The sequence below is a fragment of the Gopherus evgoodei genome, chromosome 24 (assembly GCF_007399415.2).
Source record: "Gopherus evgoodei ecotype Sinaloan lineage chromosome 24, rGopEvg1_v1.p, whole genome shotgun sequence".
Lineage (NCBI taxonomy): Eukaryota > Metazoa > Chordata > Testudines > Testudinidae > Gopherus > Gopherus evgoodei.
Genome location: NC_044345.1, coordinates 8240322 through 8257519, shown reverse-complemented (window position 1 = coordinate 8257519; position 17198 = coordinate 8240322). Strand labels below are relative to the sequence as shown.

Genomic DNA, 17198 nt, shown 5'->3' with positions numbered 1-17198 from the left:
TCAGTATAAGTACAGCTGTGCCTCTGTAAGCTTTCTAGAGTAGACATGGCCATAAATGTGCCATTAAATTGAACTGAATTTTTTGGTGAACCACATGTCGAGATGGAGTTTAGAGACTGGTTCCTGCTAAATGAAACAATGCAGACCTAGTTCTACAAGAATGATGCTTCCATTTTGCTTGGCCCAGGAGTTATCAAGGTGTAAAGCCCTATTGGAGACCTATATGTAGAACTGAACAGTAATAATGAAAACCAGCTTTTTGGAGGCATGATACTGGTGCTTGTCTTACCATGTGAGAAGAGACATTCCTTGTGATGCTAGAGGCTAATATAAAAAACTGCAAGGCAGTTTCCATCTTGTTTTAATACTGACTTGGTAATCTGAATGTTTAGTTAACAACTTAAAGATGTACAATCTATAAGTGTTAGTATTGCACTCCTACATGTGTCACTGAGGTCTAAATTAAGTATAACCACACAGGAAAAAGACGTGGCCACTGTTGTAGACAGCTCAGTGAGAATTTCTCTCTGATGTGCAATGGTGGTCCAAAAAGCAAACAAAATATTAGGATGTGTAACGAATGGAGTGAATAACAGTGAAAAATATATTACCACTGTATAAATCCATAGTACACCTTCAGCTGTATTCAGTTCTGGTCACCGTATCTCAAAAAGATGTAGAAGAAATTGGAGCTCAGAGAAGAGTGACAAAAATGATTATCAGGAAGGAGAGAGTTCCACATGAAGAGAGATTAACATGTTTGGAATTGTTTACTTTAGACAAACATATAGATAAGAGGGGACATAATAGAGGTATAGAAAATGAGTGGTGTAGAGACAGTGAATTAGGCATTTCTATTTACAGTTCTCATAATATAAAATCATTCAGTGAATTGGAAAGGAAATGATTATAAGACTGATAACAGGAAATTCACTTTTTTTAAAACTAGCTTATAATCGACATGTGGAACTCTTTGCAACAAGGAAGCATAGTGTTGACAGAGATGGCTATGGGAGCCTTCTGGGGAATTAGTGGCTGTGAAAGGCTGCTAGTGGGAAGCTGAGGAGGATCCTGGGCAGTGTTGCGGAGCAGAGGCCTGCATTTTTGTGTGCACACATCTTGTATGCATTTAAGATTGAAGTTTTCAGCCTGCAGTTGTCACACATATACTGAGGGTAGTCAGGGAGTGCTCAAAAACCAGAAGATAGACCAAAAATCATTATTATTTTTTAAATCTGATTTTTAAAAAAGAAATTTGATGAATTTGGGGTTTCTGGGTCATGATTTTTGAACCATCAAGGTTGGCAGCATAGGCACTGGGGATAGGAGCAGGGGCAGGAAGAGGTGGGATCGTGCGGGAAGAGCCGGGCAGGAGTGGAGGCTTGGAGGAAGGGGTGAGGGCGCGGCCTGGGGCTGAGTTGGGGAGGGCACCCTCTGGGAACTGAGAAAGTCGGTGCCTATGGTTGGCAGTACTGAAACAGAAATGTAAAGATTTGAAATCCTGATGTTTTAAGGTAAAAACAATTTTATTTTTGAAATGGGAACAAACAAATCCATTTCAAGTAGCATGTGGATTAAATTCTAAAACACAAGAAAGAAAAATGTAATTTGCAGTTCCAAGTTTCACATTTTCCCCCACCCCAGTGAAGAAATAATGGACGTTACTAGTGGATCTGGAATTAGGATTCTTTGCTTTATGAGACTTCTGCTATCTGAAGAAATCTAGTTTTCTCAACACCCAATAAAGGCTCTTTCCTCTTTTCCCTTTACAGGATGGCAGACACCGACCTTTTTATGGAATGTGAGGAGGAGGAGCTGGAGCCATGGCAGAAAATCAGTGACGTGATAGAAGATTCTGTTGTTGAAGATTATAATTCGGTTGATAAAACTGCTACGGGTAAAAAGCTATTTTAGTATAGAGTTATGCAAGATAGGGATGTTGTATAACACAGTATTTATATTTAACTAATCACTGAAGTTTCTCTTTATGTGCTATTCAGTAAATATTTAGCTATCAGATAATAGATATATTAAAACATAAATTTTCTGAACAGTTAGAAATTCCTGATGTGTAACTGTGAACAGAGCTTTCACATGGCTCTGCAGGAGCTGACCTTCTGGTGATACTTCTGCAGACTGGACCTTCTGCTTATTAAGAGGCAGGAAATGCAGTTTAACAATGGAATTAATGTGGAATTAGAGATTTTCAAAGTTATTTGAAGGTATGATTTGTTTTTTGGGGGACGAAACTTTGGTTAACAGTTGTTCATCTATTGTTAAATCAACCAACATGATTGTTTTTAAAAGTACCCAATTTATAACTTATATAAGAATAAGATATTAAATAACATTGTGGGTATGTGTGTATATATAGTGCTTTACATTTTACAAAGTACTTTTGCAAATGTTCCTGTTAAGTAGTATGCTCATTCCAACCGCTTTGAAAAGTTGACACTCCCACTAATTTCAACAGCAGACTGCATTTCCTATATCCTAGCCTATATTGTCAGGCTGTGAAGATGGCAACCTGTTTGATTAATTACTTTTTTAAATCACTTTATTTCACTATTTTAACTGATTTTGGTCTTGATCGTGCAAGTGCATGTATGCTTAACTTTAAACACCTAAGTAGTTCTATTGACTTCAAAGCTGCATGCTTGAAGGATTTCAAGTCCTTACTGTTTACAATTAAATTTGGTGATTAGAATATCTTTTTATTATATTGTTGTTTTTCTTTAAGAGAAATGTTAAGACTAATTTAAAGGGACTTAATAGGTAGATACAACACTTCTCATTTTTCAGTTTTGATTTAATAGTTCCAGTTATAATTACCCAATCTAGGTATTTGTATAAGAATGATGCATCAGAAATATTGACTTGAGCTGTTATGAACATGTTGAACGGGGCTGGGATAAAGTAATAAATATTGAAATTGGGTAATTATCACTAGATGATAATTGATTTAAAATTCAAGAGTAGATGTAACATGAATAAAATAAAAAAATATTTACTCACTATCCTTCTGGTTCATCCCAATTTATTGAGCCTGGTGTGTGTTGTGGGTTGTTGTTTTTTTTTAAGTCCTTTCCTAGCTGTGCATGGGGTGGAACAGACTGGCATATTTAATAAATTAGTCTTTTATTTGGCCATATGAATTGCTTTTTCTTGGCCTTTTGGCTAACATCAAGAATAGCATCAGTTAAATATCTGGTACTTTTAGGGACTATTTTGTGCTCTAGTTCAAGGGTAGTTGGCCTATTGCATCTTTAACTACTATGAACCTAGGTTCTAATCCTGTTATGCAGTGCTCTGGGGGTGTTCTTGGCAGCTAATTTTTTAACTTCTTTTGACTAGCTGCTGTTTGCATCTTGTTGTTAACATGGGATATTTGAGGAAGGATTCAACACCAGGGCTTTTACAAGAAACCACAAGCTAGTAGATGCTGGGTATATTGGTAGGTCAGTAGGATAAGACAGTGTCTCCAACAGGGAGGGTATTTTTGGTGCTATCTGCTTCTTCATGTTCTTCCAGCTGGAGCAGAACTAGAGCGAGGTTTCTGTGGCAGAGTGGCATCAGCAAGGAGAAAATGATTCAGTAGGGGATGGGAAATAATCTGTTTTAGCAAATAAGTAACAATGGTCTTGAACTGGCCAAATGCCTTTTTTGCTTGTGTTGCTTGGTAGGAAATACTGGGCTTAGAAAACAGGATACCTGAAACTACAGGTTTTACTTAGTGTAATACAATAGCAATATGCCCAAACAGCATGCTCTTATGGCATCTCTGCAAACATTGTAGTGTCTTTGTGTTATTTTTCTAAATGTGACTGAAATTCCTTCCTGGCAGTTTCAGTGAGTCTGCAGCCCGTTTCTGCCCCTCTGCCGATTGTTGCCCATGCATCCATAGGAGGTAATCTCTCTACAGCTACATCGGTCAGTAGCAGTGGGGCTCAAAACAGTGACAGTGCTAAGAAGACAGTAGTGACGCTGTTTACAAACAACAATGGTAAGCAGAAATGCTTTAAATATATTATGGGTGTGGGTGTTCAGGGGGGAATGTTGGGCCGTAATGGTAGCTATACACTCTTGTGCTTATGCTCATGCTCCTGTGAGATTTCACAAGCTAAGTAGGAATGGATCAGGTTAGTACTTGGATGGGAGACCTCTTTTAAAAACTGTAGGTTCTTTGAGTGCTGTCCCTGTGAGTGCTTCACTTCAGATATTGGTGCACCCCGGCACCGCTGATCGCAGATTTTTGGTAGCAGTGCCTGGCTGGGATGCGCGTGTGCAGTAGCTGTCTCGCGGTACTGTTGGAACTTCATCTAGCACTCACGCAGCCCAACTCCCTCAGTTCCTTCTCAACTGTCCTTGTCTGCAGAGAGAGCTCCAACAGCAGTGTCAAAAATTTACCTAGAAAACTATTTCTAATCTTACTGTTAAGTTTAATTCCCAGTAGTTAGTTCATAGTTAGTCTTAGGTTTACATTTAATGACTTAGACTTTCCCCATTTAAAAAAAAAAAAAAATCTCAGAAAGCCTTCCTCTTCATTTCTATCTTCTTGTACTATGACAAAATTGGACAATGAAAATGCCAGGCTTCCCTGGTTTTAAATGCTGCACTTTGTGTAAGGAAGCTATGCCTGTCTCTGATGGACAATCACAGTGCATCCGTTGCCAGAGAGAGACGCACATCCCTCAGAATTGCAACCATTGGAGCAACTTTACAGCCGGAGCAAGGAGGGATAGCGATCTCAGACTTAAAAGGATCCTTATGGAGAAATCCTTAACGCCATGGTCTACCTTGGAAAAACCCCATCGAGGATTCTCCAGGTGCCTCCTCACTGGACAGAGCGAGTTCCCTTTCCTCCAGAAAATGGAGGAAGAGAGAGACATCTCTGACCTATGGAGAACCACTGAAGAGGAAACGATCTGTAGCATGATCACTACCCTCGGTGCCGATGGCCAGTGGGGTGAGCACGTTTGATGCTCAAGGCACCTCCGACACCATCCGTACTGGGACCTCTTTGGCAGAGATAAGGAGTCAAGTAGTAGGCACAAATCATCCTCCTTCTCCATGGCATTGAATACCCAAAAGAAGGACACGGTGCCGATAGCACCTCCAATTACCATGCCACCTCTGCCAGTGCCACATGCTGAGGAGCCAATGCTTGAATGCACTAAGTCAGCACCAACCAAGGCCACACACAAGCGGACGGTACCAACAGGACCGACCTCACAGGCATCTACACATTAAAGTATGGCACCGATGCCCATTGCACCATACTTCCTCACTCATTCAACTGACACTGAGAGAGCATCCAAGCCTGGGTCACCTCTACTCGGCGCTGACGGTTCTCCAGTGCCGATTGCACTGGTACAGATGGAGTCACCTAATGCCCAGCAATTTTCAAGTGATGAGGAAGATGACCTAGGAGAGGCAGTCTTCCATTCAGGGCACTCCTGTCCATCAGGCACTGAGCCACCGCCATTGCACAGAAGTACCAGGGACTGGTTACACACGGACATGTCCTTATGCCTTTGATACGGTCTCCCACAGTATTCTTGCCAGCAAGTTAGAGAATTATGGACTGGAAGAATGGACCATAAGGTGGATAGAAAGCTGGCTAGATCATTGGGCTCAACGAGTAGTGATCAATGACTCCACGTCTAGTTGGCAGCTGGTATCAAGCGGAATGCCCCAAGGGTCAGTCCTGGGGCCAGTTTTGTTCAATATCTTCTTTAATGATCTGGAGGATGGCATGGATTGCACCCTCAGCAAGTTTGTAGATGACACTACTGGGAGGAGTGGTAGATAAAATGGAAGGTGGGGATAGCATGCAGAGGGACCTACAGAAATTAGAGGATTGGGCCAAAAGAAATCTGATACGGTTCAACAAGGACAAGTGCAGAGTCCTGCACTTAGGACAGAAGAATTCCATGCACTGCTACAAACTGGGGACCGAGTGGCTGGGCAGCAGTTCTGCAGAAGAGGACCTAGGGGTTACAGTGGACGAGAAGCTGGATATGAATCAACAGTGTTCCCTTGTTGCCAAGAAGGCTTATGGCATTGTGGGCGGTATCATTAGGAGCATTGCCAGCAGATCGAGGGACATGATCATTCCCCTCTATTCGACATTGGTGAGGCCTCATCTGGAGTACTGTATCCAGTTTTGGGCTCCAGTCTAGAAGAAGGATGTGGAAAAATTGGAAAGAGTCCAACGGAGGGTAACAAAAATGATTAGGGGGCTGGAGCACATAATTTATGAGGAGATGCTGAGGGAACTGGGATTGTTTAGTCTGCAGAAGAGAAGAATGAGGGGGGATATGATAGCTGCTTTCAACTGCCTGAAAGGGGGTTCCAAAGAGGATGGATCTAGATCGTTCTCAGTGGTAGCATATGACAGAACAAGGAGTAATGGTCTTAAGTTGCAGTGGGGGAGGTTTAGGTTGGACATTAGGAAAAACTTTTTCACTAGGAGGGTGGTGAAGCACTGGAATGGGTTACCTAGGGAGGTGATAGAATTTCCTTCCTTAGAGGTTTTTAAGGTCAGGCTTGACAAAGCCCTGGCTGGGATGATTTAGTTGGGGACTGGTCCTGCTTTGAGCAGAGGGTTGGACTAGATGACCTCCTGAGGTCCCTTCCAACCCTGATATTCTATGATTCTATGGATGGCTAACCCATGGATGTGTCCTCCTATGCCATTCTCAATGCACTGGGCATACTGGGACCCATGGGAGGTCTTCAGATCTCAGACCCAAAGACCTCACACCCCTCAGAGGCAACAGATTTGCCTTTCTATAGTGATAGCCACTGAGCCCTCAGAGGTCCATGAGGATTTGGAGGATTCCAATACTCAAGGCTGCTGCACAAAGTCAGAACGTCCCTCTGGAAGAGGTGACTGAAAATCAACATCAGCTCTTAAAAATACTACACCCAGTGTCCTCAACAAAGCTAGCATTACCAATTAATAGTGCCCTGCTGGAACTGGAAGAATCAGTATGGTAAACTCCAGCTATCTTACCCCCCACGGGCAAAAGGGCAGATAGGAAATATTCTGTGCCCAATAAAGGCATGGATTTCCTATTCTTACCCCCTCAACCAAACTCTTTGGTGGTAGATGCGGTGAACCTGGGTCACAGGCACCACCAGCCAAGATGCAATTTGGATCTGATCAGTCTCCCCTGACAACCAGCACATATTACACAACCTGTCCAGATGTTTGTCCACTGACTAAGGCCATTTTACCGAGCATGGGCATCCATCACCACATATTACTGGATATTGGAGATAGTATGATCTGGTTATAGCATCCCCTTCATCTCCATTCCACCTACCCATCCGTCTTCAGGGACTCTTCTCACAACCATCATCTAAGAAGAAGTAAACCATCTTGTACAACTAGGTGCCATGGAACATGTTCCAGTACAACACAGAGGGAAGGGGTTCTACTTCAACTGCTTTTTAACTCGAAAGAAAAGTGAAGGATGAAACCCATTTTAGAGCTCAGAAGACTCAACAAATTTATACATACCCACAAATTCAGAATGGTTATGCTGAAGTCAATAATTCTGGCACTGGGAGAAAGAGACTGGTTTTCAGCCCTTGACCTACAATATGCGTATTTTCATATCACTTTACCCCCCCCCCACACACACACAATTCCGACAGTTTACAGTTGGGAGAGACAACTTTCAATACAGGGTGTTAACCATTCAGACTCTCAGCAGCTCCAAGAGTCTTTACCAATACCCTTGCCATAGTAACAGCACACCTATGTAAACAGGGAATTATGATATTCCCATACTTGGACGATTGTCTATTGAAGGGTCACATTCGAACAGAAGCAATACACTTCACATAGAAGAGTATGACACTTTTCCATACCCTACAGTTACAAATAAATGATAAGAAATCTACTTTAGATCTGGTTCAGCAACTAGCATTCATCAGAGCTTACCTAGACTTGATAGAAGCCAAGCTTCATTACCATTGACCAGATTCTTCACAATGACCACTCTCATATCCGTAGTCACAAACAGTCCAAGGGTCTCTGCACACACCTGCCTAGAACTGTTAGGACACATAGCGGCTCTGTCTTTGGGATCAAGCACAAACAACTACACATGCACAATCTCTAGGGATGACTGAGCACAATCTAAACAGACTCCTGTCACTACCACTAAAATTCATACAGTCACTACAGTGGTGCATAAACCCATGCAATGTGTGCGCAGGTATCCTGTTTCACCAGGACCCAGCATCCATCCAGATGGCTCACAGATCAGATGGGGTGTACACTTGAATCGACACACAATCCAGGGGAAATGGTCTCCCATGGAGTTATTACACATCAATCTACTTGAACTACAAGCAGTTTGAAACTCATGCCAACATTTCCTACCAATGATAAGAAACAAATCACTAGGAATAATGACAGACAACATAGCCTGTATGTTCTACAAAACAAACAGGGAGGAACTGGATCTCATTCCCTGTGCACAGAAGCCATAAAATTATGGAACTGGTGCATTATCCACAATATTACCATTACTGCGTCATAACTTTCTGGGCCAACAGAACACAATGACAGACACATTGAGCAGACAGTTTTCCCAGGAACACGAATGGGAACTGAACAATGACATCGCACAACACATATTCTGCATGTAGGGGTCATCGCACATCAGTCTGTTCACGACATCATGAAACTGCAAATGTCCACGGTTTTGCTCATGAGCAGGACTAGGACCACAATCCTAAGAGATGCCTTTGTCATCCCTTGGAACACCCCCCTCCTGTACGCATTCCCACTAGTACCGTTATTATCCAGAGTGATACACAAAATATGGACCAACAGAGCCAGGATTGTACTGGTAGCTCTGACATAGCCCAGACAGACATGGTTTCCATACTTGAACCACAGTTTGCACCCTGTGCACCCTTCTTCTCTGTCGGGATCTTCTTTCTCAGGATGAGGGTCAGGTTCTTCTCCCGAATGTAGGAAAATTCCATCTGAAAGCATGGCTCCTCTGTGGTTCCATCATGGCAAACTAACCTGTTCGGAAGAGGTTAAAAAGTTTGTTGCTAAACAACAGGAAACTTACCATGCCTGCCACTTACCTCCATAAATGGAAAAGATTCTCCTCATGGTGTCACGACAGCCACGTATCAGCACTTACAGCATTTACAACATTTGATTTTGGAGCGCATGTTGCATTTGAAACACTTGGGGTTATCTATTAGTTCACTTAGGCCAGAGCTGCTTTCTGCCACAAGGTAGATGTTTTTTCAGCCTTCGTGCACCCCATTATGAAACGCTTTCTTGCAGGCATTTAGAACATGTACCATGAAGTCCGCAACCCTACATCAGCATGGGACCTAAATCTAGTCCTCCAAGGCCTTACCAGAGCCCATTTCGAACCACTTGCTACCTGTTCTTTACTACATTTATCAATGAAGGTGGTGTTCCTGGTCGCGATCACCTCAGCACGTAGAGTGGGTGAAATTGGGGCCCTCATGGCCCATCCTCCTTATACCATATTATTTAAAGACACAGTGACTATGGGACCACACCCTAAATTCATACCAAAGGCACCTTCATCATTCCATCTCAATCAACCTGTCCATCTACTTGTGTTTTGCTGTAAGCCAGATAGGTCTACGCAGGAATCTATTCTCCACACTGTACATGTTTGAAGAGCACTAGTATTTTACCTAGATAGAATGAAACCTTTCCATAAATCACCAAGAACAATCAAAGGGCACAGCCATTTTGAAACAGACTATCAAAATGGATTTTGAGTTGCATCCATTTATGTTACCAACAACAAAATATAGAACCCTTGACAGGGATTAGAGCCCATTCAACTAGATCAATTTTCTGCCTGGACCTCATTCTTACATAATGTTCTAGTCAGAGAAATATGCCAAACTACCCCTTGAGCCTTCTGTACATGCCTTCACAAACCACTACATAATAACTCAGGGTTCAGAGGCCAATACAATACTTGGTCTTATGGTACTAGCCTCAACTGTACAGCCTACTCCTTCCATAATGGGATACTGCTCTTCAGTCACCTGAAGTGGAGCACCCACAGGGACAGCACTTGAAGAAGAAGGAAAAGTTACTCGCCTTGTGCAGTAACTGAGGTTCTTTGAGATGTATGTCCCTGTGGGTGCTCCACTATCCGCCTTCCTCCCCTCTACTTTAGAGTTCGCAGAAAGGACTCTGTGGTAGAGAAGGAACTGAGGGGGTTGAGCCGTGCGAGCGCTAGATGAAGCGCCAATGGTACTGCGGGACAAGTACTGCGCACGTGAGTCACAACTGGGCACTGCTACCGAAAATCTCTGATCAGTGGTGCCAGCACCTGAAGTGGAGCACCCACAGGGGGACACATCTCGGAGAACCTCAGTTACTGTGCAAGGTGAGTAACCTCTTCTGCTGGAAGTGGAGTAGATGCTTCTCTTTTCTCTAATCAATGCTGAATCCAGTGCCCCAGCGTGTTAGGGGAAACTGCTGTTGCCAGTTGTATAGTCTTTCAGATGTGGTATAAAACAAACGTCTTGACCGCTTGTGGTCACTAAAGAACTAGTGTTTCATTTTGGAAGAGTAGAGATATTAAACTGGTGCATTCAGGGCCAGTGTAAGGATGTTTGCACCCTAGGCGAAACTTCCACCTTGCGCCCCCCCGCGCCCCCGCCCTGAGGTGCCCCCCTGCGACAGCTCCCCACTCTCTGCCTTGAGGTACCCCCCACCCCAGCTCACCTCTGCTCTGCACACGAGCACCCCGACCATGCCATCGCTGCTTCACTTCTCCCACCTCCTCCCCGAGCACACTGTGGCTGCTTCACTTCTCCCACCTCCCAGGTTTGCGGCACCAATCAGCTTAGGCGCCGCAAGCCTGGGAAGTGGAAATAGTGAAGGAGGCAGGGCAGGGGTGAGCTGGGGCAGGGAGTTCCTCTGCGTGCCGCCCCCTCCTTACTTGCTGCAGGCGGCCCTCCCCGCGCTCCCCTGACCCAGCTCCCTCCACCTAAATGCCGATGGCAACCGGGGCGGCCGAAGATCTGGCCGCCATGGTCGCTGCCAAAGAAAATGGCACCTCCCAAATCCCAGCACTTGTCGCCTAAATGGTTGCACCGGCCCTGGGTGCATTGGCCAACTTTAAATTTAAATAATATTATTTCCTTGAACTTTTCCTGCTGTCTGAATTGGATAATGGTATTCTTCACTTCCTATCGCAAAATTGTCATTCAGTGTGCTGTTAAGCAGCTGCTGTGTTTAATTTCAGAGGTGGCTAAAGCGATTTCTCTCTCTAGTTGGTATTTCAATGTATTACATTAATAAAGAGTGTTAGGATCCTTTGGGATTGAAGGGGCTGTATGAATGTAAGATGATGATTATTCAGTGTCCAATAAATCTACTTAATAATCAGGTACCAATTTTTTTAATAGAAATATTGATCATATGTGCAGGTAATAGGACAGGTGCTATACCTTATTTGAAGTAGTAATTTGTTTATTGAACAAGTCCCATATATATTTAAAAACCACTACATAGCGTATCTGTGATAAATATTTAATAGTTTTAATGATAAAGGTTGATTAGGGAGATGCCTTAAATCAATCACAAAAAATTAATACAAATCCTTGTGGCATTGGCATGCTAATTAGATTAACACTAATAAACTAAAGCTTAACGGTTACTGATTGATAATATTCAATATTTTAAAAGTCTGTTAGAAATATGCATTAATCAGTAAATCTGAGTTTGCTAGATGAGTATCTAAAACTTGACTTTTAACTTAGGGGGTGATCACTATCCAAGTGATTAACAGAAATTGAATTAGAATAGTTTTTTGTCACATTGGAAATTATTATAATTCTACGATAGTCCTGCCAAACTCTGACACACCCTCTTATCTGATCCACCTTTTTTTATTATTATTTTTTTTTTGGTGGCTGTTTAAGAGTCTTGGAAACTGCTGCCATGATACTCTAATTCAAAGCTCCACCGTCTCATCTGAAAACGAAACCAGACTGTTCTTTCTTCCTTTCTCAGTCCTTGCTGCGTAGAGTCTGAATGTGTCAAGCAAACCCTTTAGGCATCTAGAACATTGGAGGCTTAGCAAGATTACTAACATAATGCTGGAGGCTAGTTAGAAAATTTCAGTATGTGTTCTGTAAATCACAGAAATATATAAAATTGTCTTCCTAATGAATTGGATGCTTGTAGTACTGTTCATGCCCAGGCCATGAACAGCTGGTATTACATTTCTACATATCTGTCTCTCCAACAGTTATATTAAAAGGAAGAGGTGTGGTCTCAATTAATGAAGACCTTTTTTTTTTTTTGGTCTGGCTTACAGAAATGCATTAACAATTGGCACTGTGCAAATGTCACTGCCTTCTGTTTCTTTTAGTCTTTAAGGAAGAGATTGAAAACTTCAGTCACATAGGAGCCAAGTCAACTGAGGGTCCTGATCATTCTTCACAGCTATTTTTCTTGTGTGTGTGTATGTTGTAGACTGTCTTTCAGTCATAGGCTACCTGACATAGAAGTGAATGAAGAATTATAGTGTGCAGCATTGCACATGTTGCCAAAACGCTGTTCAGTTCTGGATGGCAATGGCACAGAAGCGTAGGAGCTGCATCTAAATACTTTGCCTACTTCTCAGATCATGGTGGAATACTGTATGTTGGGACTTATGGTTGCCACAGGATGCTCTAAAGAGGAGTGAGTCTGAGGGCTCATTCAATTTCTTGGTCAACATTTGGCCTAAAAAGTAACACTATGGTCACTATAGAATTCTGATGCAAAGTCTTTTAACTAAAGAGGTGTATGTGAGAGGAAAACACTCTGGAGAAGCAGAGGGGGAAGCCTAACAATGACCACATGGTACTGACGCAGAATAACATACCAAATGCATGGAATGTATGACTGTCAGGTGTACTGATATAATAGTATATGAGACCACTATCTATAGATTATTGTGCTGGAGTGCGAGTTTGATGAAGTTGGGATATATATTGCTTTTTGGTATCTGTTGGAGATGGAAGTGAAAGTCTTGTGGAGTGTTGGAGTGAATTATCGAGTTCTGTAGGCAATATGAAAGTGGAAAGGAATGCACCAGTCTTAACTTCTTATTTCCATTCTTTTAAGATTTTAGGTGGATGGAATGTGTCATCAACCTTAACTGCTAGTAAACTTAGTTCTTCTTCGAGCGATTGCTCATATGCATTCCAGTTAGGTGTGTGCACGCCGCGTGCACGTTCGTCGGAGAAACTTTTACCCTAGCAACACTCGGCGGGTCAGCTGGGCGCCCCCGGAGTGGTGCCGCTATGGCGCCGGATATATACCCCAGCCAACCCGGCCACCCTTCAGTTCCTTCTTACCGCCTGTGTCGGTCGTTGGAACAGTGGAGTGCGGCTTAGCTGACCTCCACCTTCCCTAGCTACTCGTAGTCTCTTCTAGTTGTTATATTCATAGTGTAGTTAACTGTTATTGTGTATATATATAGTTCGTTAGATTTAGTTATAGTTCATAGTTATAGTTGTTAGTAAGTGTTGTGGGGTTTGGGGGGTAGCCCCTTCCCTGCACCTGGTGCCGGAGCTCATGCCTGGCTCACCGGGTTTCAAGCAGTGCTCGGCCTGTCATAGGCCGATGCCAACAGGAGATCCCCACGACTCCTGTTTGAAGTGCCTAGGGGAATCGCACTTATCGGCTAAGTGCCCAATTTGCAAGGCTTTTCAGCCGAGAACTAAAAAGGAGCGGTACATCAGGTTAAAGCAGCTCCTCATGGAAGCGGCCCTGACACCGTCGCCCTTGGCACCGAGCACGAGCCAGTTGGTGAGCAGAGGCACCTCTACGGCACCGGGCGTCGCCGGTACGCCTAAGGGCTCCTGGCACCGGCCGCCGCCGGCACCGAAACCGACTCTGTGCCGCTTCCTCTCCCCGAGGTCGAAGACGGCGAAAAGTCAGACGGCAACACCCGCATTGCAGCCAGAGACTGCGCTGAGGTCTGACAGCCCGGCACCAGTACCTGCCGCGGCGCAGCCAAAACCGATACCATCGACTCCAGCCCCACGAGGGCCGTTGAGTCCGGCACCTGACAGCTCCTCGGCACCTGCCGTGGTAGAGCTCACTTTGCCGTCTACCCCGGAGACTTTCTCCTCGGCGAGAGACTTGATCGCCATCACCGAGGCGGCACGGCCCCTACCCCCGGCACCGCCGGTGTGGGTATTATAGTCCATGGGCAAGCCGACCTTGACCAGACCGCCATCTGTCAACGTAGTGGACCGGCACCGCTCAAGATCACGATCCCGCAGGCGCTCTGGGTCGAGACGTCGCTCCCACTCTCGACGTCGCTCTCAGTCCCAGCACCGTCCCTCACCACGGCACCGGTTGGACTCTCAGCACCGGTCAGTCTCTCGCTCACCAACCCGCTACTCGTGGTACCGCTTCAGTTCCCGGCACCACCCCAGGCACCGTACCTCACGGAGTAGGTCAAGGCATAGAGACTCGAGATCCTGGTCGACCTCCTGGCACCGTCCCAGTCGCAGGTCCCGGTCTCGATCTCGGTACCGCCCTGTGTACCGGCACTGGTCCCCACGATCGAGGGGTGCGAGATCCGTCGGAACTTCGGCTCCAGGCTTTTCTGCGCCACCATGGCCGTCCAGACACACATCCGTATCCTCCCAGGCGGACACTTATTATGACCGGGACCGGGATACGGAAGTACCCCTGGGAGTTTTCCAGGACTCTCGGCCGCAGGACATAAGACCTCAGCAGTGGTCCTTCTGGACACCCTGGGCGTACCATCAAGCCCAGGGTGCTCCCCTAGTCCAGACCCGCTCTGCTGCCTCAGAACATCGGGCACCAGAGGCCACCATTTCCCGCCCTTCCCGCCCCCCGTGGCTGAGTTGGAGGAGCACGCGACACATCCTCCGGACTCCCCGGGGCAGCTGGAGCAGGAACCGTCCCAGGGGCAGGAGGCCATCCAGGACCCTCTCATTCCCGGGGTATCCTCCTCCTCCTCACCGGATGAGGCTGGGGCAGGGACCTCATCATCAGGGCCCCCGCCGATAGACCTCAGGGCCCATCAGGACCTCCTTCGCAGGGTGGCCCTCAATATCAGCCTCCCAGTGGAGGAAGTCCCAGAAGTCGAAGACCCCGTGGTGAGCATCCTCACCGCTGATGCTCGCACCCGGGTCGCACTGCCATTCATTAAAACTATCCAGGCCACTGCTGACACCCTCTGGCAATCTCCAGCCTCCTTTCCACCAACGGCAAAGGGAGTTGAGAGAAAGTACGTGGTACCCTCTCGGGGGTATGAGTACTTGTACGTTCATCCTCCTCCCTCCTCCTTAGTTGTCCAGTCGGTCAACAAAAGGGAACGACATGGCCAGCAGGCGCCTGCCGCAGAGTCCAAAGAGGCCAGGCGGATGGATCTCCTGGGTCATAAGGTGTACTCAGCGGGTGCCCTACAGCTCCGAGTGGCCAACCAACCGGCTCTACTGAGCCATTACAGTTATAACACATGGGCAGAAGTGGGTAGGTTCACCGAGCTGCTGCCCCCGGACTCACGCCAGGAATTTAACGCGTTCCTGGAGGAAGGAAAGAAAGTGGCCAGGACCTCTCTCCAGGCCTCCCTGGATGCAGCCGACTCAGCGGCCAGAACTTTGGCCTCGGGCATCACCAGGAGGCGTATCTCTTGGCTCCAGGTCTCTGACCTGCCTCCTGAGCTGCAGTACACCATCCAGGACCTACCCTTAGATGGCAAGGGTTTATTCTCGGAGAAGACTGATCCCAGGCTGCAGAGCCTGAAGGATAATAGGCTCATTATGCGCTCGTTGGGAATGTATACCCCCATAACCCAGAGAAGACCCTTCAGACCCCAAACACACCGCCCGTACTTTACGCCTTGGCAGAGGCAGGATCCTCAGTAGAAGGCGCGGGCGGGGTGGCCGCAGACGCCAGTCCGGTCCCCAGGGGGGCCAAAACCACAGGCCCTCTAAGGCACCACCGGGCCCTAAGTCCAACTTTTGAAGGTGCGTCTGGGGACGACGTACCAGTCTCAAGACAGGATCCTTTCCCTCCCTTCTCCAACCGTCTCTCCTACTTCCTTCCAGCGTGGTCCCAATTGACTTCAGATCTTTGGGTTCTACGCACAGTGAAGCAAGGATACCACCTCCAATTTGCTTCATCCCCGCCCTCCAACCCCCCATCCCGGTCCCTCTTCAGGGACCCCTCTCACGAGCAAGTCCTCCTACAAGTGGTCCAGTCTCTCCTCGCTGCTGGAGCTATAGAGGAGGTATCTTTAGACGAGAGGGGGAAGGGGTTTTACTCCCGCTATTTTCTGATTCCCAAGTCCAAGGGAGGCCTCAGACTTATCCTAGACCTGCGCGGACTCAACAAATGGATGCTCAAGTTGAAGTTCCGAATGGTCTCCCTGGGAATGATTATCCCGTCCCTGGATCCTGGTGACTGGTATGCCGCCCTCGACATGAAGGATGCGTACTTCCACATTGCCATCTTTCCACCACACAGGAATTACCTTCGCTTTATGGCCAACCACCAGCACTTCCAATTCACAGTCCTCCCCTTCGGCCTCTCCACGGCCCCAAGGGTGTTCACGAAGTGCATGGCCGTCGTTGCCGCCCACCTCCGCCGGCAACAGATACATGTGTTCCCGTATCTGGACAACTGGCTCATCAAGGGGACCTCTCGAACTCAGGTCCTGCAGTATGTCGGCGTAATCACGGACCTGTTCTCCTGGTTGGGCCTACTCCTCAACACCGAGAAATCCACCCTGGTCCCCACACAAAGGCTGGACTTCATAGGGGCAGCGCTGGACTCCACTCAAGCCAGGGCCTACTTGCCTCAGCCCCGCTTCCAAGCAATCATATCGATCATACGAGGTTTACAGGCCTCCCCAGTCACCTCAGCTCGCACCTGCCTCGGCCTCCTGGGGCATATGGCCGCATGTACTTATGTGACCAAGTATGCCAGACTCCGCATGCGACCCTTTCAAACGTGGCTCCATTCGGTCTTCCGCCCGGGCAGGGACCCTATAGACATCCTGGTGACAGTCCCCCCCAGCCCCCTCCGCTCCCTCAATTGGTGGCTAACTCCATCCCTGGTATGTGCAGGGATGCCGTTCCATCCACAGCCGCCGTCGATGACCTTAACGACGGATGCGTCA

At 46.4% G+C, this 17198-nt stretch overlaps 1 protein-coding gene across 6 annotated transcripts in view; it reads left to right on the top strand.

Moving 5' to 3' along the window:
• POGZ (pogo transposable element derived with ZNF domain) overlaps window positions 1-17198 on the top strand; it is a 78925-nt gene that overhangs the window by 14822 nt on the left and 46905 nt on the right. For all 6 annotated transcript variants that reach the window (XM_030542413.1, XM_030542412.1, XM_030542414.1 and 3 more), the window contains exons 2-3: window positions 1773-1897; window positions 3845-4003. In XM_030542413.1, coding sequence (XP_030398273.1) covers window positions 1774-1897; window positions 3845-4003 — 283 coding nt within the window. In that variant the 5' untranslated portion in view covers window position 1773. The remainder of the gene's footprint in view (window positions 1-1772; window positions 1898-3844; window positions 4004-17198) is intronic.